The following is a 20,633-nucleotide window of genomic DNA, read 5'->3' on the forward strand; positions in this document are numbered from 1 at the left end:
TATTTATGTTTTTCTTTTCTTTTTAATGCTATACAGTATAAAGCAATGGAACGTGCAATGGTGACCACATGAATTTCCCACATGTGGGATAATAAAGTTTACCTTGACCTTGACCTTGACCTCTTCAGTTTTCGAGATACTATTGGTTGCATCACAGTTTCAGTTTTAAAATCAAAAATATTTTTAATTTATCATTCGTAATTTTACGATTTCTATCTAATTATTTCAATGATTAATTTATTAATTGCTTTGTTTATTTACAGCATTTGGATATGTATCAACTGTCATTTTAGATAAATCATTACATTATGAATTAATGATGTAGAGAAAAACTCCAAAATAAACCGAAAATAGAAACAAGTTCTATCTTTGAGTTTGCCATACTGATACACCCCAGGATTATTTATTTACACTTGATGTTTTGCTTCATTGAATAAATAAGTAATAATGAAGTAATAATACAAAAAATATGAAATAAAGAAGTATTTGACAATAATCGTGAAATACAGCTATGTATACAGGTTTTTTGTGGCCTTTCAGTTAAAGTTTAATACAATCTCAATAAGAGACAGTAGGGGAACATTTGTAATATAATAATATAGTGTTACAATATGTTTCGCATTGTGTGTAAATGTGCAAAATACTGTGAAATTTGCCTTATAAGGATATGGACTTTTCAATAAAACACAAGGAGTTTAGTTATTAGTTATGTCTCTCCGCACAAATGTAACAGATTTCCCAGTTTTATTAAAAGTTCCCTGTTTTAGTAATCATAAAAAAAGTAATCATAAAACAAGTTGTTGAGAGCTCATCTTGGCTGTACATTAAATTTATTGTGGATTTTACATTTTATATTTGCTTCCCAGGATAAAGCATAGATTTGATAGATTGATGGGATAAAGGGGACGATGCCTCTTTCTGCCTACGTCACTACTGTGCGACGCACATGTCGAGGTGAAAGTGCAAGCTGCCATTTTTTCGAAGGAACCTTCCTGACTAGTTAGACAAGCAAAGACAAACTGTGAGTTTCACCGCCAGTCTTGAGCAGTGTGGTTTCATCTATCGGCGCACTGAAGACATATTCTGCACGAATATTACAGGAGCTTCTTTGTTTTAATCCCGGGTTAGGGCGCGGGCTTAGCTCAGCTCAGGGCTGCACTGCTCTGCAGATAGCTGCTTAGCTCTGCTAGCTAACGTTAGCCGTGGCTGTAAACAAACACTACAGACAGAGAGGAAACAGCCGTTGATAAACCAGTTCACACCGTGCAGGTTTGTTCAGTAGACTTAGTCAATAATTCAGTCTGAGGAAGAGCTAATATAACTTTAGACACAGCGTTAGGTGGAGCAGGCGGGAGGAGGCAGTTTAGTGTTGCATGTCTGTAAGTCAGCGACACAACTTCAGTTTTGATGACAGTGCGAGTTTCTCCAAACTAGGTCGGAGCTCAGTCGCTTTAGAGCGGGTCGGGGTCAGTCGGGTTCACAGGGGAATCGCACACCTACACCGGCATGTCGTCCTTCTCCGAGTCGGCCCTGGAGAAGAAGCTGACGGAGCTGAGCAGCTCGCAGCAGAGCGTCCAGACTCTGTCCCTGTGGATCATCCACCACCGCAAACACTCAGCCCTCATCGTCAAAGTGTGGCACAGAGAGCTGAAGAAAGGTGAGAGCTGTCACCACTCACTGCTGCTGCAAAGTGTTTTAATGTATGTTATTGATTGTGTGCAATAACACGCGAAACTTCATAGATGAGGGTAAGGTGTCAGTGTGCCATATAGCTGGGATATCTGTTATAGATTGTACATAACATAATAATTAACAAAACACTTGTATACTTATTCATTTGTAGCCGGTTGAAATTGGTATATAAATAGTAGTATTAATTGATAAGTCAATCTCAAGAAAATGAGATTTCTCATTTTTTATACTTTCATACTGCTATATACTACTTTTTAATGCATTATTTTACAGCTCTGGACATCATGAGCATCTATACACAACATCACCACACAACATTCAAACAATACATTTAAAATAGTTAACAGGAGCAGTTCAGACGTGTACATATAGTATATACTCATTCTCGGTTATTCCATATCGTAACAGTTCAGTGACCTGTTGGCATCATGTTTCATGTAAATGGTCAATTTTTCCCACTTCCTGTCAGAGATGTTTCCTTATATTCTTAGTTTGTCTGTCAGTTTTCCATTGAACACATAACTCGGACAATCTCAGACCACTTTCTGTCCCGGAGGCTCTACTTGTTTAGGCCTTTTTGCTAGATATCCAGATCACAGAGAGAATATATCTATCTTTATGGCTTTAAATGATATTTCAAGCAAAAATGTCAAACCTTAAATGTGAGGATTTTCTGCTTTCTTTGTCATTAATGTTACTAAAAGATGAGTCTTTGGGTTTGGACTGTTCGTTTGACACATTTTATAGAGCTAGCTATTAAAAGAACTGGCAGATAAATAGATACTAAACATAATCATTAGTTGCAGCCATATTCACAATATCCAGATGTTACACATTGCCAAGATTGTTGTTTGAAGAATGTTTGTCACAATTAAAGGGTTCAGAATAACATCTTCATTGTTTGTCTTACCATTGGGCGAAGTCCAAGTGACCAGAAAATGCCAAAGCATACCTTCATAATAGTATTTTTATATAGTGCTTGAAGTATAAGTATGTAAAATATGAATATCCAAAAGAAATTGAACACACAACATTCAAACATAATAGATAATCAAACCAAGGTTTGTCACCATTGCCTGTTTTGACTATGTTTGAATGGCTGAAGAACAATGAGATAGTTATTGAGTCAGAGGTCTTGAACTCTGCTGAATCGGTAGATAAGCTGCTGCTAAGTTGAAGAAAAGAAAGTACAATAAAAAATTCAACTTACTTGTAAACTAATTCAGACTGCACTGATCATTGGTGATATAGTGTAAGAGTGAATTCCAGTTCTTAAATCTTGAAATATCTTGATTTTATGTGTTGTCCAGCTAAAAGCACCAGGAAGCTGACGTTCCTATATCTGGCCAATGATGTCATCCAGAACAGCAAGAAGAAAGGACCTGAGTTCACAAAAGACTTTGAGACTGTCCTCGTCGATGCCTGCTCACATGTCGCCAGGTAGATATGATGTGACCACTGTATGCTACAAATAATGGTCTGTGTAATGAAAGAGAGAGAGAGCGTGTGTGTGTGTGTGTGTGTGTGTGTGTGTGTGTGTGTGTGTGTGTGTGTGTGTGTGGCGCCAACATACTACCAGAAGCTTTTTGATAAATAGTTAATGTAGTCTGACATAGAAACCTGCTTCTACAGGTGAAGTTTGTTGTATTTTTATTTTCTGTTTTCTACAAAGAAAACTGCGAATGGGGATTATATTTAAAGGTGGAATTCACCCCAAAATAAAAAAAGGAATCGACCACCAAGCACAAACCAAACATTGAGTAATTTGTTTTGTGTCTGGGTGTCTCAATTAAAATGAATCTGAATTTATCCAGCTTCAAAATAGGCTAAGACAACTGGAACATTGTAAGGGTAAATCTTAAATATTTGGTCCCATATATTCCTACAGTGCAATTGGCTGGAAAGAAAACATTTTAATGACACACAAGTTGTTTGGAGGAATTTGATAAACACAGTTTTTGCAGTGTTTTGAGCTGTAAAAATGATATTTTCAATTAATCCTCTCTTCTTCTACAACATGCCGTGCAGTGAGGCCGATGAGAACTGTAAGAAGCACATGGAGAGACTGCTAAACATCTGGAAGGAGAGGAGCCTCTACAGAGCCGACTTCATTCAACAACTCAAACTGGCCATTGAAGACTCGAACAGCCCCAGGCCTTCAGGTCAGATGACTGTTCGATCATCTGCTTTTTCATCTGTACTTGAATATATAGTATTTGTTATTAGTGGGTGATAAGTAAAACCAGGACCATGGACCACCTGAAGTTGTCCCCTTTTTTAATAACTGCAGCTAATCTAATATTCAGGGGGAGACGTATGGCATGAATTATGTTTTAATTTCATCATTAATCTTCCGAAAATATCATTACAACTGTAATCAGCGATACTGATACTTGAGGTATTGGCTCACTCATAGTATTCATATCTAAAAACCTTTTACACTGATCCATATCACACGTTATAGCAGAAAAATGCCGTATTGAGTATTTATCAAGGACACTTTGACAGTACGAACGTTGGTGTTGATTACTTCAATTAAAAATAGCTGAATGGTGACTTAGCAGCCATTTTACTATAACTTCAGCTCTAAATTCAACTCTAAATTGTTTGGATTAACTACATATTTAGTGATATATTATAATCTGTGGGGGTTTTTCTGTTCCGTTTACTCAGTCGAAGAAAAGAAGCCTGTGAAAAGAAGCTATCAGAAGATCCAGGAAGACGAAGACGATGAAGATGACGACTACAGAAGCCACAACTCCCCTCGCAACACAAGCGCCACTGCAACTCAACTGGTATGTTTCAGTTGAATGGCACAAAATGCAGAAAGAATTACTCCTTCACAATGAATGTTTTTTCACCTTTTTTTCTACCTGTCTCTTATTCTCCCACTGTTTTTCTGTCACATGGTCTCCTCTCCACTCGTTTCCCCTCTTCTCATTAACTCTTGTTGACTTTCTACCTTTATTCCCTTTAAACACACTGTGACACACACTTTCAGACAGAGGAGCTGGTGAAGGCCTTGCAGGACTTGGAGAACGCTGCATCGGGCGATGCAGCAGTTCGTCAGAAGATTGCCTCGCTGCCGCAGGAAGTCCAGGATGTCTCCCTGCTGGAGAAAATCACTGGTTAGACCAAAGAGCTCTACTTGATCAGAAATTACTTTCCTTGGACTGTATTTTTCTGCTTAATTTTCCCTCATTATTGAAAAATGTTTCAGCCTTTAATTTGTTTGTTAAACTTCCTCTCATAGCGTACTTGTTCTTTCTGAATTTCTGTATCATAGTGGGACTGTCTTGTTAACAACAGTAATGTGGTCCATCTAGGGAAAATATCAAATAAGTCAAATAAGATGAGGAGCAAGAAATAATAAATAAAACAATGCATACAGTGAGAGTAAAATGTAAACAGTCAACAAACCTCAGGTGCTACCAGCGGTCAGCTTCTTACATGTTGTTAAAATGTGCCTTATGTCCACATTATAGTAATTGTGAAAAAAAACTTTTATAGGTACATGTTAAAAAAACAATACACTTTGACCCATATAGGACAAAATAAACTGCTGAAGAAGAGAATATAGTAAATACATAGAATAGTAAAAAACAATTGACCGAATGCTCAGTTGAATGTCTTGCACATAAACAAACTGAAAATACCACTTCTGCACAAATCTAGACAAGGATGCAGCAGACAAGCTGTCGAAGACAGTGGATGAAGCGTGTTTGCTGCTGGCGGAGTACAATGGCCGACTGGCTGCAGAGCTGGAGGACCGGAGGCAGCTGGCTCGCATGCTGACTGAATACATCGGCAGCCAGAGGGAGGCGCTCATGGAGAGAGAGAAGAAGCTAGAGGCAAGTCAACAGCATACAGAGAACTGAGTTTGAATCTCCTTCACTGATTAATAATAAGTGTTAGGATTCCCATCAAATTGTACTCACTCATAGATACCAGCCACCTAAATATACCAGATTTTTTTTTCTCATAGAGCCGCTGAGTAATTGAAGAAAATGGACCACCTGAAGTTGATACCGATATTCTTTTTTTTTATTAAATGCGGCTGATGTAATACTCAGGGGAGAGATGCATGGCACGATTTATGTTGTAAATTCATCATCAATCTGAAAATGCAATTACAGCTGTAAAGTCTCAGTGTTACAGATACTTTAGACATCTGCTCACTTGTAGTATTCATTTCTATTCCTATCTCACAATGTTAAAGAGTGAGTAAAAATTCATGGATCCGTCTCTATATTGGATCAGCACCGAAAGTTGATGGGGTGTATCCTGGGTCGTCCCAGTCGTTGTGGAAATCTGTTCTGTAGTTCTTGATAAATCCTTCTGACAAACCAGCCAATGATGAGACAGACATGACTGGAAACATAACCTCCTTAGTGGAGGTTTTAACTCTTGTTATTCGTTATTCGTTGTACTCTCATTCGTCACGAAATAGAAGTCTGATGGGGCAAGACATACGCACAGTCAGACAATCAGGCGAACAGTAAAAATCATTACCAAAAACTTTGTCACACGTTTATAGACAAACTTCCCGGTTCAACTTGAACCTACTGTAATAACCATGTAGTAACCATACTGTGGTTCACACACAGTGTTCCTTTGAAATTGGTGATAATTACGATCACATTACTTACATTTCAGGTGCATTCAACTTCAGTTTCACCTCTGAATCAAGTAACTGAGTTGATTTAACTTGTTAACTTGTCTAACTGCTTAAATTTCTTCCTCATACAATACATGTTTCCACAACAGATATTATGCTGAGTGTATATGTATGATAGCCAAAACTACACAAGTAAGACCCAAACTGTAGTCCACCTTAGTTATCTTTTTTTCCAACATGCCAAAAGCTGTTTTTCATGATAACTTTATTAGTTTTTGCTCATACATTTGCTGTGTCATCTCGTCCTTTGCAGGAGTACAAGCAGAAACTGGCGAGAGTGACCCAGGTTAGGAAAGAGCTTAAGTCCCATATCCAGAGTCTCCCAGATCTGTCCCTACTGCCCAACGTGACAGGGGGCCTGGCCCCACTCCCCTCAGCCGGAGACCTCTTCTCCACCGACTGAGATGTCTTTGCCCAGACATACTGTCCCCCTGCCCCTCCCCGCCCAAACCCTGCTCCATGTTTGATTCACAAAATACTTCTAGCTGTGCCTCCAGCCAGAGGACACACGTGGTCGGACCTGCAGGACAAGAAGGGACATCATAAGGAAAGTTTGGTGAAATCAAAACACTCTGCAGAGGAGAACAGAGACTCTGTCAGCCTGGATTTTTCCAGCTCAGTCGACAAGGATTCCACTCCACCAGCTTGGAACGAGTTTGTTTCCTGTTTGTTTTTATTTTGTGTTTTAACGCTGGAAATGTCAGTGATCTAAGAGGAGGGGTGGGCGAAAGAAGCAAAGCTTAGACGGACATAAATGTTGGTTGTCAGGACGTGTCAATCAAAGTGTCTTTGTGTGGTATATTTTGGATTCAGTGAGCATAGTTGGGCCATCTGCTCTCACAATGCTCAGAGATTGTGACTACACTGTGAAGAGAATGTACCGTTAATTAGTTTTATTTTTTGGGGGTTTCAGTTGGGGGCTTTTTATTGACACATAGTCTGATAGGTGGTTTTGAGGCATGTGTGTGTGTATAACTAGAGAAGACATCAGATTGGATTCAGTGTATGTTACGTTTCGTTGCCTCATGAACGCTCGTGGTTGACAGCTGTCACTTGGCACACTCATTTCAGTTACACTTCAGAGGGACTGTTTAAACATGTTTTATGGGACAGTTGGATCGTCACAGTTTAAAGTCAGAAGAAAAGCAAGCATTTCTTTATTCAAAGAATAACATTTTGTGAGTCAATGTGCCCTTTTGTTGTCACGTTTTTATTTTGACAGATACTAACTATGTGTTCTAGACAAGGTTTGAGTTTTACAAAACAAATCCTGGAAGTTGGAGAAATTGGTTCAAAACAGAGTTTGCTTTTCAATAAAAAAAACAATGTATGAAACCCTAAAAGTCATAAATACGATATTTTATTAGAGGTCCAAAAAGGTGAGAAAAACGTAAGTGTTGAAGATCATGAAGTTTTAATGTGTGTAGAACTGGGCAATATGAAAACAGTGGAATACAAAGAGGAATAGATTAGATTAAGCCCTTTTTCTGATATTGACATGTATCACAACATGTGTTTTGGTATTTGGTCATTTGAAGCCATTTCTCAAGTATTAAAGGAGACATTTTATGCTAATTTTCCGGTTCTTAATTTTATTTTGGTTACTACTAGAATAGGTTTACAGGCTTTAATGCTCAAAAAACACGTCAGTTTTCTCATACTGTCCAGTGCTGCAGCACTGTATTCACCCTCTGTCTGTTTTAGCTCCTGTCTCTTTAAGGCCACGCTCCCAAATACCCAGTCTCCTCTGATTGATCAGCTCACACATGCCTGAGCCAGCACTGCTAAAATCTTATGTTATGTGTCAAACTAGCAGCTAATCATAAATTATGCAAATGTGTGACGTGGCGATGTAGTGTGATGTCACAGAGGTGGGACTACTGACGAGGCGTTTTCTGTGGGAGAGAGGAGCTTCTATTGGTGCAGAGTTTGACCTTTTTAACTTTCAAGACCTTTCACATGCACAAGAACCTATATAACACAGAGGGAAAGGGGGAAAAAACTAAAAAGCACAATATGTCTCCTTTTAAAGAGAATTGCATTCAGTGATTAACAATATTTAGTTCCCACAATGATATTAAAATGATGATATTGTTCAGTCCTACCTGTGCGTAGATGTCCAGTGATGAAATATTTTTATTAAAAAGTAGCAGCAACAGATTGACATCTGCAGTCCCTTCCTCAGGTTTCTTTTTTAAGATGAGCTGACAACCACATCGCAAATGCCATTATTGAGATATCAAGGTCGAGAAGTGTGAGCTATTCCACAGTAGGTTTTATGAACAGTTCTCTGTCAAGGCCACAGCTGTTTGATTTTAAGTTGTCTGTGTACCGAAGGAAGAACTAATTTGAGAAGTTTTATGATAAAAGGTCAGAGATGTTTACTTGGATCACGGCTCCTGCAGAAGGGAGTGTTTTCTAAAGTTAAAGAAGATTACAGTTACTGTAACTTTCCTGTTGATGCAACAAGCTCGGGTGAGAAATGCTGCTGCAAATCCTTCTCAGTACATGCATTGGTGTCTCGTCGCAAAATATCAGGCAATAACATGAATCACAGATGTTAATCTGATCATTACAGTCACTGAATACAGCCACTGTATGCCAGGAAGGATTTCAGTAACATTTGCCCCAGGTGTGCTTCACTGTAGATATTAGTTCTAGTTTTCTTACCTACTTGCTGCGTGGTATGTTTCTCTCTGCAGAGTCAAACTGTAGTGCCAGGACTCTACCAGTAAGGGAAGTGTTTTTCTGTAATGAAAGTGATTCAGTGGATGCCAATAAACTGGAGCCATTTGAACAAATACTGTATGTGTATCTTGCATGAATTTAAAATAACACATCTACAACCACACTGTCACTGAGTTTGCCTACACCGTCTTTGTTCCTGTGACACAGGAGAATATGCAGGAGCTTTTTTATGGCAGCAGACCGGTTCAGTGTGAAGGACATCATGCAAACCTGCAGTGATCTCCTGGAGGAGCAGCTGGTGGTTCACAGATGACTATTACAACCCTGAACTGTAACACAAGGCCTGTTTCTTCATTCTGAATTCCCGCTGGTTTCTGTGCAGGAACTTGCTTTAATCAATGAGACTGATCAACTCAATGTGAAGCAGGAGAAGATGGTGTTTGAGGGCCATCCTTTACTGGATCACCTACGCACCTGAGGAATGCAGAGAATACATTGCTCTGCAAGTAAGTGATTAAATTATGGGTAAAGCAGTTACGGGTGGTTTGAAATTTAGACACAGGGCTATTGAGTGTGACGCTGGATTCTGCTTGATTGAATTATAAGGGACTGTTTAGCCTTGGCGGAGCTATGCGTTCTACTGAGTACCACTCTAGTTTGATATTTGAAGTCTTTTTGGAGGCCATTGCAAAGCTAAGACGCAAGTGAGGGAAATCATGGATGCCAATTTATAGACCTGGGTTGTTCCCTTTATCTTCTGTACATGACAATGATGAACATTTTTCACACAGGCGCATCACATGTCACCAGAACTTTGAGGCCCAGTCACAGCTGCATCACCAGATTGCCGAACATGAGTGCACATCAGATAAACCAATCTGTTACAACAACAAATCCACACAATCATTGCATGTGGGTGGATAAGCGAAAAATAACCCCCTATCACGGGAACACATACAACTAGTTCCACACTCCTCTTGAGTCTGAACCAATTAGCCGAGCCACCATTTTGCAAGGGATCAAATAGGCATTGTAAAGCTCTCTCCCTACAGTTTTAAACATGATAACATCACAATATGAACACATATGATCTGACCTTTGTGCACATTTGTCAGTCCTATCAGGTTCATCAGATTCACATCCTGTATTGTTATCCTCAGGGTTTCACCTCATGTCCTGATGTGAAGTCATCTGTAATGTAATTTAAAGCTGCGATTTGACAAAGAGAGAGAGAGAGTGAGTGAGACAGAGAGAAAGAACGAGGGAGTGAATAGTGACTCCTGGTGGAGATGTTGGCAGTTATTTGATTGGATGGTCTCCAATGTCAAGTATACATTAAAATAAATTAAAAGTTAATTGGTTGGTGTGAACTTACACTCTACCTGAAAAGGAAGCTTGCTGAGCCTGGAGTTTGTAATTAACGATTTCATCTTAACTCAGTGAATGCTTCACTGACATATTTGCTTTAAATGCAACCTGCTTGTGTTTTTGATAGATCTGTCAAAAGTTTGACACATCCAGTGAAGACGGGTCAAACTTTTCCTGAATCTGCCAATTTTGTGACACCAATAGTCCAGGAGATGGTGATATCAGAGTTTATTTTCACTCTGCAGGTACACAAAATCCCCCCACAAAAAACAAACAACACCCAATTTTATTTTCCAAAATTTTATTTAGTTAGCAAATTGGATTTCACAAATTTTAAAAAAAGTTTCCTACAAAAGAGATGAGGGAGTGTTGCTCCCTTAAGCAAACAATTGCTTTGCTCACAGCTTTATTGTCACATTTAAATGTAACCAATCCAAATATGGATACACCCTTATAAATCATTGTTAATCATTCAAGTAAAATAAATTAGTATTTATTTATCTTTATTCATTGCAGCCAATAATAGTATTGTAGTCTACTACACTAAACCTAATGGTTAGTGGATGTCGATCATCGTGTTTTCTAATGAAATTACTCAAGAAAAAATATTCTTTTTCATAAATGTATTTCTGTTCTTATGGAATTGTATGATAGTAAAGTATATTCTAGCATAATGTAAGCTAAATATATTAAGCAGATTAAAAAAATAAAGTCTTAACCCTGTAATCTGTAGTCCAATTAAACAACAAGACATAAAAGTCTGTACTGGCTCATTCCTTCACGACAACATGGATGAAGCTCCTGATGTCTTCCAGTTTGTCACTATCAAAGTTCACCAGCAGCACGCTGGGGCCGACACTAGTGGGGCTGAAGTTAATGCTGGCCTTGGCTTCCTCTTTGGGGCCCACAGATCCAATCCTGGAAGAATCATTCACACAAGAACAGAATGAGCATCGTCAGCCAAAACAATCCAGAGGTTCACGTTTACTGTTTATCTCTTGATATGTATACAGCTCTCAGTAGGTATGGTGTTAGCACCCGTTGTGTAAATGCCATTTTAAATGCAAGATATTTTTACTGTATGGGTTCAGTATATCATCCATAACATAGGAATCATTGTGTGACAGTTGCATTAAAAAGCTCACTGTGATTTCGGGTGCTTCTGAGTTTTGGTGGGCTTTGCCTTGAAGCAACATCACAATCAATTATAGTACAAACAGCATTGTGTACATTAAACTGTAAATAATCTGTACGGGGATTGGATAATTCAAGTAAACCTAAAGAGAAGGAAGAAAAACATTCAATGTTATATATGAAATATGACGTACTTCTCCGTTATGGGTTTGCCGGCAGTGAGTCCGACCCCCTCGATGGTGAAGCTGCAGTCCCGCAGCCGCTCTGGTAGAGTGTTCAACAAGGTCAGCTCTGCTGTCACAGACTGCTTCACTTTGGCTTCTCCCACCAGCTGCAGAGAGGTGTTCAGATAAGCATGTGTCATCATAATTAATGGCCAACCTGCTGAACTAACCTACCACAGCTGCCTGAGTGGCTCAATTAACCAATACAGGACATCATTTGTAACATTTCTGCATTACAACATCTTAAAACAGACCAGACTTTTGTTAGATATTTTGTTGAGTTGTGTTCGTACTTTATCCTAAATGTTTCCAACACCCAGAGAAATCCATCATTTTATTCAAGGTAACGGTGAGTTAACTCCTCTGGTTGCTACAACATTATTTTGATTGAGAGACCCCTAGTGGCAGAAACTACATCCTGTGCGTTCAACACAAAACAAACTATTTACAACAAAATTCTCTGTATACCTATATGTTTACTGTGTACTGTCGGTGGTGTTTCATGTAAAATGAATACAATTCTTTGGATTAATATAAGTATGTTAAAAAGTTAAAAAGTCAATGCAATTTGCAATTATTCCTGTTTCCTGACCTTTCACATCAATACAGATTCAAGTGTTCCCCAGGTCCACCACAGACGACATTCAGAGGAAAAGTTTTGTGTATAACATTAACAAGACTGCCAAAAAAAAAAAATCGTCAAACCTTTATTTACCTCAAAGAAAACAATATTTAGCTTTAGGAAGATGATAGAGCCACTGATCTGATTCAGAACATTTCTTTCACCTGTCCGTCATCCATACCTTGATCTCTATTTCTGGCTCATCAAGCACAATGGTCTTCTCAGCCTTGTAGTACTCTCTGGTCTGCTTGTCTGTGGTGATGGCTGACAGTTGGATCAACCTATCAGAGGTGAGCACTGATCCATAATGACTATAGTCTAGTCTCAGGGACAAGCGCCTTTCTGGAAAACCACATTATATAAAATGCTAAGTTTATTTAAGTATTTCGATCCAATTCCAGCATAATAGGAGATTTGACAGATGTTGTAAACTCTGATTACTTCAGTGCAACTAACCTTCTCCAGAGGGCACCTCCACTATGTCTGAAACAAATTCAATGCCATGGCCTCTTTTTCCGTTGTAGCTGACGGCTCTGGCCATGAACATGAAGGTGCAGGTCTTGTCCACCATGAAGTTGTTGGTGAGGACAGCATACACCTCAAAGTCCTTACCCACGATCATGTTGTCAGCCAGTTTGATCTTAAATGAGAATTATAAGATGATTTATTTAATCATGTTCATGGAACACACAAAAATATGAATGCATTATTATATTTTATATTTAAACTCATATGCAGGTTGTTTTGTAAGTATGTTGAAAGGATGACTGTGTGATCTTGATATGTGAATGTTGATATTTATTGAGATGTCTCAATACATGTGATGTGTCAAACACAAATGTGGTTCATATTACACTGCATGCCAGTTAGCAGTATTTGACAACCACATGTTTACTGTATGCCTGTCATACCAATCTTGGTTTTTGGTACTTGTGGTCGTTGTTTCTCTTTCCGGCCACAGTTCACCTACGTTGGCATTATTCTTGTGACAGTTTGACACGTTATAAAAATGTTCTTTTTGTGCTGCTTTGAAAACTCTCCCATCATTGTGCCCATTGTCAGATCTCTTTTATAGCTTGAACTGAACCTTCTCTGCAGGAACTTGATTAAGTTACCTCTGAGTTTAAGTCATTAGAGTCATCACACTGTATACGTAAATGTATATGTATATGTATGTATGCGAATGTATAAACAGTAACAAGCACCTTGAGATAAAGCCCTGGCTCCTCTCCTAGCTGCAGTAGCTTGTTGTGGTGTTGAGCCTTCTCAAACACCTTCCTCTCCTCCTTTGAGCCTGAAAACCATCAGAATCGCAGATTAGCAAAAAAGTCTTGTTGGAGCTCCTCGGTCTCCATCAAAACTATTATCCTGCAGATTTGATTGACATGGCTCCATGCAACAAGACTACATGTTTTACTTGAGGTGGTTGAGGTGAGCTGTGTCTATATTTACACAGTGAGAGAATATATACATGTACAGCATGTATGTACAGTATGTCCGTGACAACAGTAATTACAGAGGTGCATAATGTAACGCCAGTACTGATTCAAATCTACACATTTGTTTAAATGGATGTTATTTAAATCAAAACGTTGAAGATTCAACTTGGATTTGTTTAAATAAGTTGGTGGTTAGGAGTAATGTGTGTGTGCGCGCATGTGACTACCTTCTGGATGCTTGTACTGGTGTGTGATGTCGTGTCTCTCGTCTGAGCCCACAGCTTTGGTGCTGATGCGTTGTCCAACAGACTTAGTTGATCCAGAGAACTTGACAGTTGTTCCATCTGACTTCTGCACCAAGTTCACAACATCTGCATTAACCTGACTCCACACAGGATGTGAGAGGACATGAAATGATACTGATTACAAACACGCTTCAGTCAGCAGTCATGAAAAAAGTGATGACAAGCACTTTGACACCTAACAGCAGAGATATTTCTATATACGCCTGAACACAGTATCTCCTGGTGGGTTAGCTGAGGTAAGGCCTTGTCATTAGATGAAACCTTACTTGGACCCTCATTGAAACCATTACCACTGTAACAAATTACATTAATTAAAAAAAAATTAAAAAATACATTTTTCAAGTTGTAAGTCAAACACAAACCCTTAAGTTTTGAAATAAACTAGAATAACCTTCGCCTAGCTATAATCTTTTGTTAAGATGTTTCATTATTTTATTTTATTTTTTTGAAAAAATGTAATCTTTGAGTTTTAGAAACAAAAAACTCTGTATTTGAGAAAACTGATTAAAGTGAATAGTGGTTAATAATTTAAGTATTTTCTATTGCAATCATTTAATTTTCAAGCACCCAAATAATGTCAAATGGGGTTCACAGCTCACTGGGAACAATTTTTGAATCACACAATTCAAAATAGAAATATTGTTTCTGAAACTGAAAGATTCAAGTTGTTCTAAAAAATAAATAATCTCAACAAAAGACTATACATTGCCAAAACCTTTTTTAAAATCTAATTTCAAAACTTAAAAGTTTGCATTTTAAAGCAACATTATGTATAAATTGGCATTTTTTGCGTAATGGCGCCCCCCACAGTTTCTGAGTGCAACACCACTGTTGTAAATACAAATTCCAGGTGTGAAACAGTTTGTCAGATGTAATGTAGGTGCTAACAAACAAACAAAACTCATTACATCATAACAATGTTTTGTGTTGAAAACTTGTATGTTGAAGTAAACAAAATGCAACGCTGTGATCCTCTCACTGAAGTTACATAATGCAGAAACAAGTGATAGAGGGGCAGAATGGCTGAGACAGAGACACCATTCACCCTGTTACAAGAAACCGTACCATTGAAATGATTTTAAAGGTAAAAAGTTACATAATGTTGCTTTAAACCTCAAAAATGTAGTGAAGACATTTGCCTAGAAATTGAGTTTTCTTCTTGCAGAGATGAAGTCATAAAGTCCAACTAAAATGTAAACTATGCACCATTTCCTGCATCTCTTTATAGCAAAAATGCTACACTGAAAGATTTCAGCATTAACTCACCTCAGCAAAAATAAAGGGAGCATCATACTTTATGGTCAGTTCTCCTTCTTTGACGGCCTTCAGTGGGGCCGGTCCGCAACAGAAAACACCTGACAGCATCACACAACAGCATCACACATCCAGAAACACACCTTCATTTCAGCAGGTTCAGGCACACAGTGACTGGATTCAGGCCATTATGCCAAAAGAGATAAGTAATGTCTCACTACCAGAGAGAAAGGACAGGCCAAGTATTTTGAGAACCATTACTGTTGTTTCAATTTAATACAAATACATTGAATAGACACAATTATTTAATGGTAAAACACTTAAATGAGTTATATTAATGTTTGTTAGCAGCATTTGGCAACAAAAAAGGGTTTCCCAAACCACATTTGATAAATGTGACAAGTAACAGGTCTATATAAATGCCAAATCTATGTCAGGTGCCTTCATAAAAGACAAAACTGTAGTTGCTTTTTAGTCTATTTGGAAGAGTCTAGAGATGAGTCATGTGAATATGCCAAACACAAGCTGTCACAAGTTTGGTCCAGGCCAGAATCATGCAACAAACATGTGATTCCAGTCAGAAGCCTAAACTAACCACCATTCACAAGTTAGTCATCTCTTATGAAGGCAAAATGAAACAGCAAGTTATCTGTCTTACATGTAGGACTTAGATGGTAAAAATCTAAGTTTACCGTCACTTCTCTCCTGTGGAGTTGGGTCACTGGTTTGCCATCCATCAAACTTTGACCCCAAATCGGGACGTGTCATCCAGCTGTCCACCCAAACATGGAAGTTCCTGGTAAAATTAGTCAAATGTAGGACAAAAACATTACCATTCTGCGTCAATCAGTAAAATATTTAGGGTTCATTCTGTCATATAGAATAATGGAAGATAACAAAAGAGATAGTGTAAGTGTAACAACCGCACACTTACCAAACTGAATCTCTAGAAACTTTTTCACCATCTTCATTATACACGTTTTCGATGACCAGGTTGGCATCAGTATCGTGAGCCGATTCAAAGTTAGTAACCACTCGACATGGGATGCCCAGAGCACGGGCCACTGGAGGAGGGACGAGACCTGCACTTCATCACACTGACTAATTAAGGCACATGCTTGAGATAGCGTCCATCAGCAAAGAATAACAAGAAGGACATTACATAAAAATGTCACATGGGGTAGATAACTACAAAACAGTGAGATTAGATTCTAAATTTAGGGTTTTGATAAAAGGTAAGGACGCTCTGGAAGTGGACTGGAGGATGCAGTGCTGTTGGTTTCGTGTGATACCATATAATTCCAATAAATTCTCAAACAAATCAATTACTTCACAACAAATGAAGCCTGAATCTCATCTCTCTAATGCACTCCGCACTGTGCTCCAACCTGTGCATCCAACAGCAGCAAAGACCCAACACTGGCCGTAGCGGACCGGCCCACTTTCTGCCCACTGGCGCAAAATGTCGGCGCTGCCCATCCAGCTTCCTGGACGAACCCCATCTTCAACCTTTCCCCAGTTTCCCACCACCACACCACTGTCATCATTACTGTTGATCTGTGGACACAGACGAGAGAGGCAGAGAGCATAAACCATAAATGTACTTTCCATTTATCTAACATATTAACATTCTAGGTTTTTTTTTTGTTTATTTGTGTACATTTGTATTATGTATTAGTATTATGACAACATTTTCACCTTGTAATTACATATAACACTGACATAGGGATGAGTTAGTGAGAGAATGGGAGTCAAAGGTATTTTGTCACATATGATTGCTGAAGTTTTTTGAGTCGCTTTTCTAAGCTGCAAGTGTCTGAAAGGGTCTTTTGTGGGAAAATCTTCTTATTGATGTTCAAAGATTTTTCCTATACGCCTCAAGATCTCTTCAGAACTAAAAATGTTTCACATCATGTTTCCTCCAGGCATCCATCAGCATTAAGAGACAGAGATGCCACATTATGAAATAAATAGAAGAACTAGTTGAAAATTGTTCTGTTTAAAATGTGATCACAGCACACAATTCTCTTAACATTAGAAGAATGAGTTTATAATCAGTACTTCCATTTAGGGAGAGGATAATACATGAGGATTTTTACACGTCATACAACCTAAATATAGTGCATGATCCTGTCGTGGTTATCAACATTGTCTTGGATAAACCTGGTTCTGATTTATTGTACAGTGACAGCTACTACTCAGTAGAAATAACCCTGGAATTCCCCTTAAGCTATTTTAACTTGGAAAAACATGGTGACTAACTTTAATTTAGTATACTTATCTTTGTAACCTGCTTAAAACCAGGGCTGCACACGTTCTTAACTATTTTCTCTTAACGGCATCTTCTTTTCACAAAAGTTGCCGGGAGAGAAGAGAAAGCCTCAAAAGAATGAGAGGTTTCCTGCAGAGCAATTTAATACAAAGGCTTTCTGTTTCACCATGGTGATCACTGCCTGCACAGTTTAGATAATTGCTATTCACAGGCTCGTTGAATGGCATCTATAGGGCCTCAACTCATTCTAAACGCTGGACACAGACCTACCATGGCACTAATCACCCTGGTCACGTATATGGGATTTCTCCTGGCAGAGCAGTCCTTGTCAGCATCAGCCGTAAACTTGGGGTTGGCATCCAGGATGCTCAGACAGATATCTAGGATACTTGGATCAAACTGCAGGCAGAAAAACAAAGACATGAGAGGGAAGGAAATTAGTTGCTCTCATCAGTCTCAGCAAGGACCCCATTAACTGTGTGTAGTTTTCTGAACTTTATGTACCTGTCCAAAATTCCAGCATTTCGGTTTGATTCGACTATATGTTCCTCTGTAGACCTGCCCATGTTGTGCTAAAACGTACTCCTGCCTCTTTGAGTCACTCCGCATGTAAACAGCATCATCTGTGAGTCAGAACGGAGGGAGCACCAACACAGTGAGACGGGCATAACTGCACCCTATATAACATCTCAACTCTGACAACATTTTATGATTAATGACTGTTCTGCTCGGTGGATTATAATGCTTTTTTTTACTTGCATGTTTTTGTGCAAACGATTAAACACAATGATCATTAAAAAGAAAGCAAATACAAGCAGCATGTGCAGCACAATGAGACATGAATAAACCATTTTTAAAGATGTTGGAGGAAAAGATCAACTTTCTGTACTCACTGGGGCACCAAGCATTAAAAAGAAGGTTGAACTGTCCTAAACTGGTCTTCTGCCCCTCCTGGTCCAGAGTCAGAGAATAGAGCCCGATGGGGGCGTTGGGTGAGGAATTGATAGATACAGACAGAGTGTTTCCAGAAGGATCGTGAGTGGCAGATGCGCTCCACTCTGTGTCCACTGTGGACTCCTGTAGACCAAAGGAAGCCTTAGTGCCTGATTCTTTTCTGGGTAGGGGCCCTTTAGAGACAGAGATAGACAGGGATATTAAGAGTAACACAACCCCTTCCAAATATTTCTTTCTCACGCTCACATAAACACGCACGCCTTATTAAGCGAGAAGCTTACCAGTTTCGACAGTGAGCATGAAGCTTGTTTCGCCCAGTTTGAACTCTCCACTGCCATGTTTGAGATGTAAAATGATGTTAAAGGGCTGTCCCCTTCTGACAATCAAGCGCTCCTCTCCATACAGCTCTGTATGATGGCTGCTGCTGTTGCTCTCAATGTCCAGATCACAGCGCTCAATGTCAAAGACTGTGCAGAGATGAAAACACAGATCATTTAAAAATTCAATAAACACCAATAGACTATACAGTAGGTATGAAAATTTCACTTGATAACCTGATTGCTTAATCAAAATCTGATCATATTTCTTCACAGGTAATAAATCCTTCATCTAAGCAGATTAAGTCTTCCTCTTTAGATTCTAGATCTGACGTATCTAATGTCAGCCACCCTTCCTGCTCGTCACCTTTCACACTTCAAGACTCTCAGTCTGAAACTTATTCAAAACTGTGAAGCAACACAGAGACAAGCTGCTCCCTCTGCTGTAGATAATACACTGCATTACTCAAACCTCTGTCCTACAATATGGGACAGAAATAGTTTTTCTTCCTCCTTACCTTGTCTCATGTCTGCAGTGTAGTAGTCCCTCAACTTCTGTGTGCAGAGAGTAAAACTTCAGCTGCAGCCTCTGCCAACCGTTTAACAACTGTGCACTGCCACGGCTCGTGGAGGATATTTGTAGCATGTGAAACAAGATCTCAACGCCCCCATGTGTCTATTGGTCGCATCAGTAATTCTGTTTTTAGTCCAGAAGGGCAAATGGACTCACAACTCTCCTCCTTTGATTTGACCATGACCTTAAAAAGCCATTGTAAAATATTTCTGTTGGAATCAAAACATTTCAACTCAGTCATTATAAAAAAAAAAGTATTTTTTTTTCCAACTGTGTGTATTGCATAATAAACACTCTATCATAAACAACAACAGTAAAACATTGAAGTCCCCCTCCAGTCAAGAATGTGTTTATCTCATTACTACAGTTAAATGTTTGCGCTTCACTGTGCAGAATAATGTCTGTGCAACTGAGATTAAATGATGCATGATGTTTTATACAGTTATCTTTGAAATCCATGTGAAAGTCCATGTGTTGTATGAATTCATTTGGCTCTGTCTTTGGGAGACTGGACAGTTGCTACTCTCTGTTTCAGTTTGTTCAGTCTCCTAAAACAGGCACGACAGTCGGGACATTTAAAAAATATGTAGCCTATGCCTTAGTACATGTGTGGAGGGGAGGTTTGTGTCACACAAAGTTAAAGGTGTTATTGATAACATTCAGCCAAATGTGGCATTCCATCTCCCCCTTACATTGCGCTCATGCCACAACATCCCTGGTCTCTGAATCACCAGCCCCCATAAGTGGTTGCCAGTTTGTTGCACTAGCTAACATTGCTAACGCTAGCGAGGTAACCTTAATGTTGTTAACACTAGTTAACTGGGCGAATGCTGTAAAGCTCAACAATTTTTATGTTTTTTTCCACAAACTGGCAAATACCAAGACTGCTGATGCTGATGAAACACAGATACCACATGATACCGACAGCGTTATACTATTGGCTCACAAATCTTGCTAGAAGCTGGAACAAACCACAAGAATTCTTATGCAGAGATGAACAACACAATCATTTTGGACCCGACAAGCATTTGAATTATTAATTAATCATAAGGAAAATAAATACTTTTACCCTGCACCTTTCTACAAACTCTGTAGATGCATTATCTTTAAAA

At 38.9% G+C, this 20,633-nt stretch overlaps 2 protein-coding genes across 3 annotated transcripts; one reads left to right on the forward strand and one right to left on the reverse strand.

Annotated features, from left to right (window-relative positions):
- Positions 1-940: 940 nt before the first annotated feature.
- rprd1b (regulation of nuclear pre-mRNA domain containing 1B) lies at positions 941-7,943 on the forward strand. Of its 2 annotated transcripts, none has more exons than XM_084366762.1 (8): positions 941-1,021; positions 1,435-1,657; positions 3,003-3,132; positions 3,721-3,854; positions 4,366-4,487; positions 4,694-4,820; positions 5,368-5,543; positions 6,624-7,943. In XM_084366762.1, the coding sequence occupies exons 2-8, from the start codon at positions 1,507-1,509 to the stop codon at positions 6,771-6,773; spliced, it is 990 nt and encodes a 329-aa protein (XP_084222888.1). In that variant the 5' UTR covers positions 941-1,021; positions 1,435-1,506; the 3' UTR covers positions 6,774-7,943. The 2 variants fall into 2 exon arrangements, with proteins under 2 accessions (XP_084222888.1, XP_084222887.1); XM_084366761.1 differs by having other exon boundaries at positions 948-1,269.
- A 2,767-nt stretch (positions 7,944-10,710) lies between these two features.
- LOC311265470 (protein-glutamine gamma-glutamyltransferase 2-like) lies at positions 10,711-19,553 on the reverse strand. Its single transcript, XM_084367150.1, has 15 exons — positions 19,466-19,553; positions 18,912-19,097; positions 18,570-18,803; positions 18,181-18,299; positions 17,947-18,075; positions 16,793-16,961; positions 16,339-16,468; positions 16,097-16,200; positions 15,417-15,505; positions 14,073-14,226; positions 13,612-13,700; positions 12,863-13,046; positions 12,588-12,748; positions 11,755-11,891; positions 10,711-11,344 (listed from the first exon to the last, which is right to left on the reverse strand). Exons 1-15 carry the CDS (start codon positions 19,473-19,475, stop codon positions 11,197-11,199), a joined length of 2,043 nt encoding a protein of 680 aa, XP_084223276.1. The 5' UTR covers positions 19,476-19,553; the 3' UTR covers positions 10,711-11,196.
- Between the last annotated feature and the right edge of the window lie 1,080 nt (positions 19,554-20,633).

The sequence above is a fragment of the Pagrus pagrus genome (genome assembly GCF_965226575.1).
Source record: "Pagrus pagrus genome assembly, chromosome: 11".
Lineage (NCBI taxonomy): Eukaryota > Metazoa > Chordata > Actinopteri > Spariformes > Sparidae > Pagrus > Pagrus pagrus.

What these genes read in the sequence shown, in the direction of transcription:
- LOC311265470 (XM_084367150.1), bottom strand. An exon ending in TTTTAATGCTTGGTGCCCCA is followed by an intron (nt 18,300 to 18,569) that starts GTGAGTACAGAA and finishes TCTGACTCACAG; the next exon opens with ATGATGCTGTTTACATGCGG. An exon ending in GGCAAACCCATAACGGAGAA is followed by an intron (nt 11,345 to 11,754) that starts GTACGTCATATT and finishes TGATTCTTCCAG; the next exon opens with GATTGGATCTGTGGGCCCCA.
- rprd1b (XM_084366762.1), top strand. Translation starts at nt 1,507, where the DNA reads ATGTCGTCCTTCTCCGAGTCGGCCCTGGAGAAGAAGCTGACGGAGCTG. An exon ending in GCCTGCTCACATGTCGCCAG is followed by an intron (nt 3,133 to 3,720) that starts GTAGATATGATG and finishes CATGCCGTGCAG; the next exon opens with TGAGGCCGATGAGAACTGTA. An exon ending in AGAGAGAGAAGAAGCTAGAG is followed by an intron (nt 5,544 to 6,623) that starts GCAAGTCAACAG and finishes CGTCCTTTGCAG; the next exon opens with GAGTACAAGCAGAAACTGGC.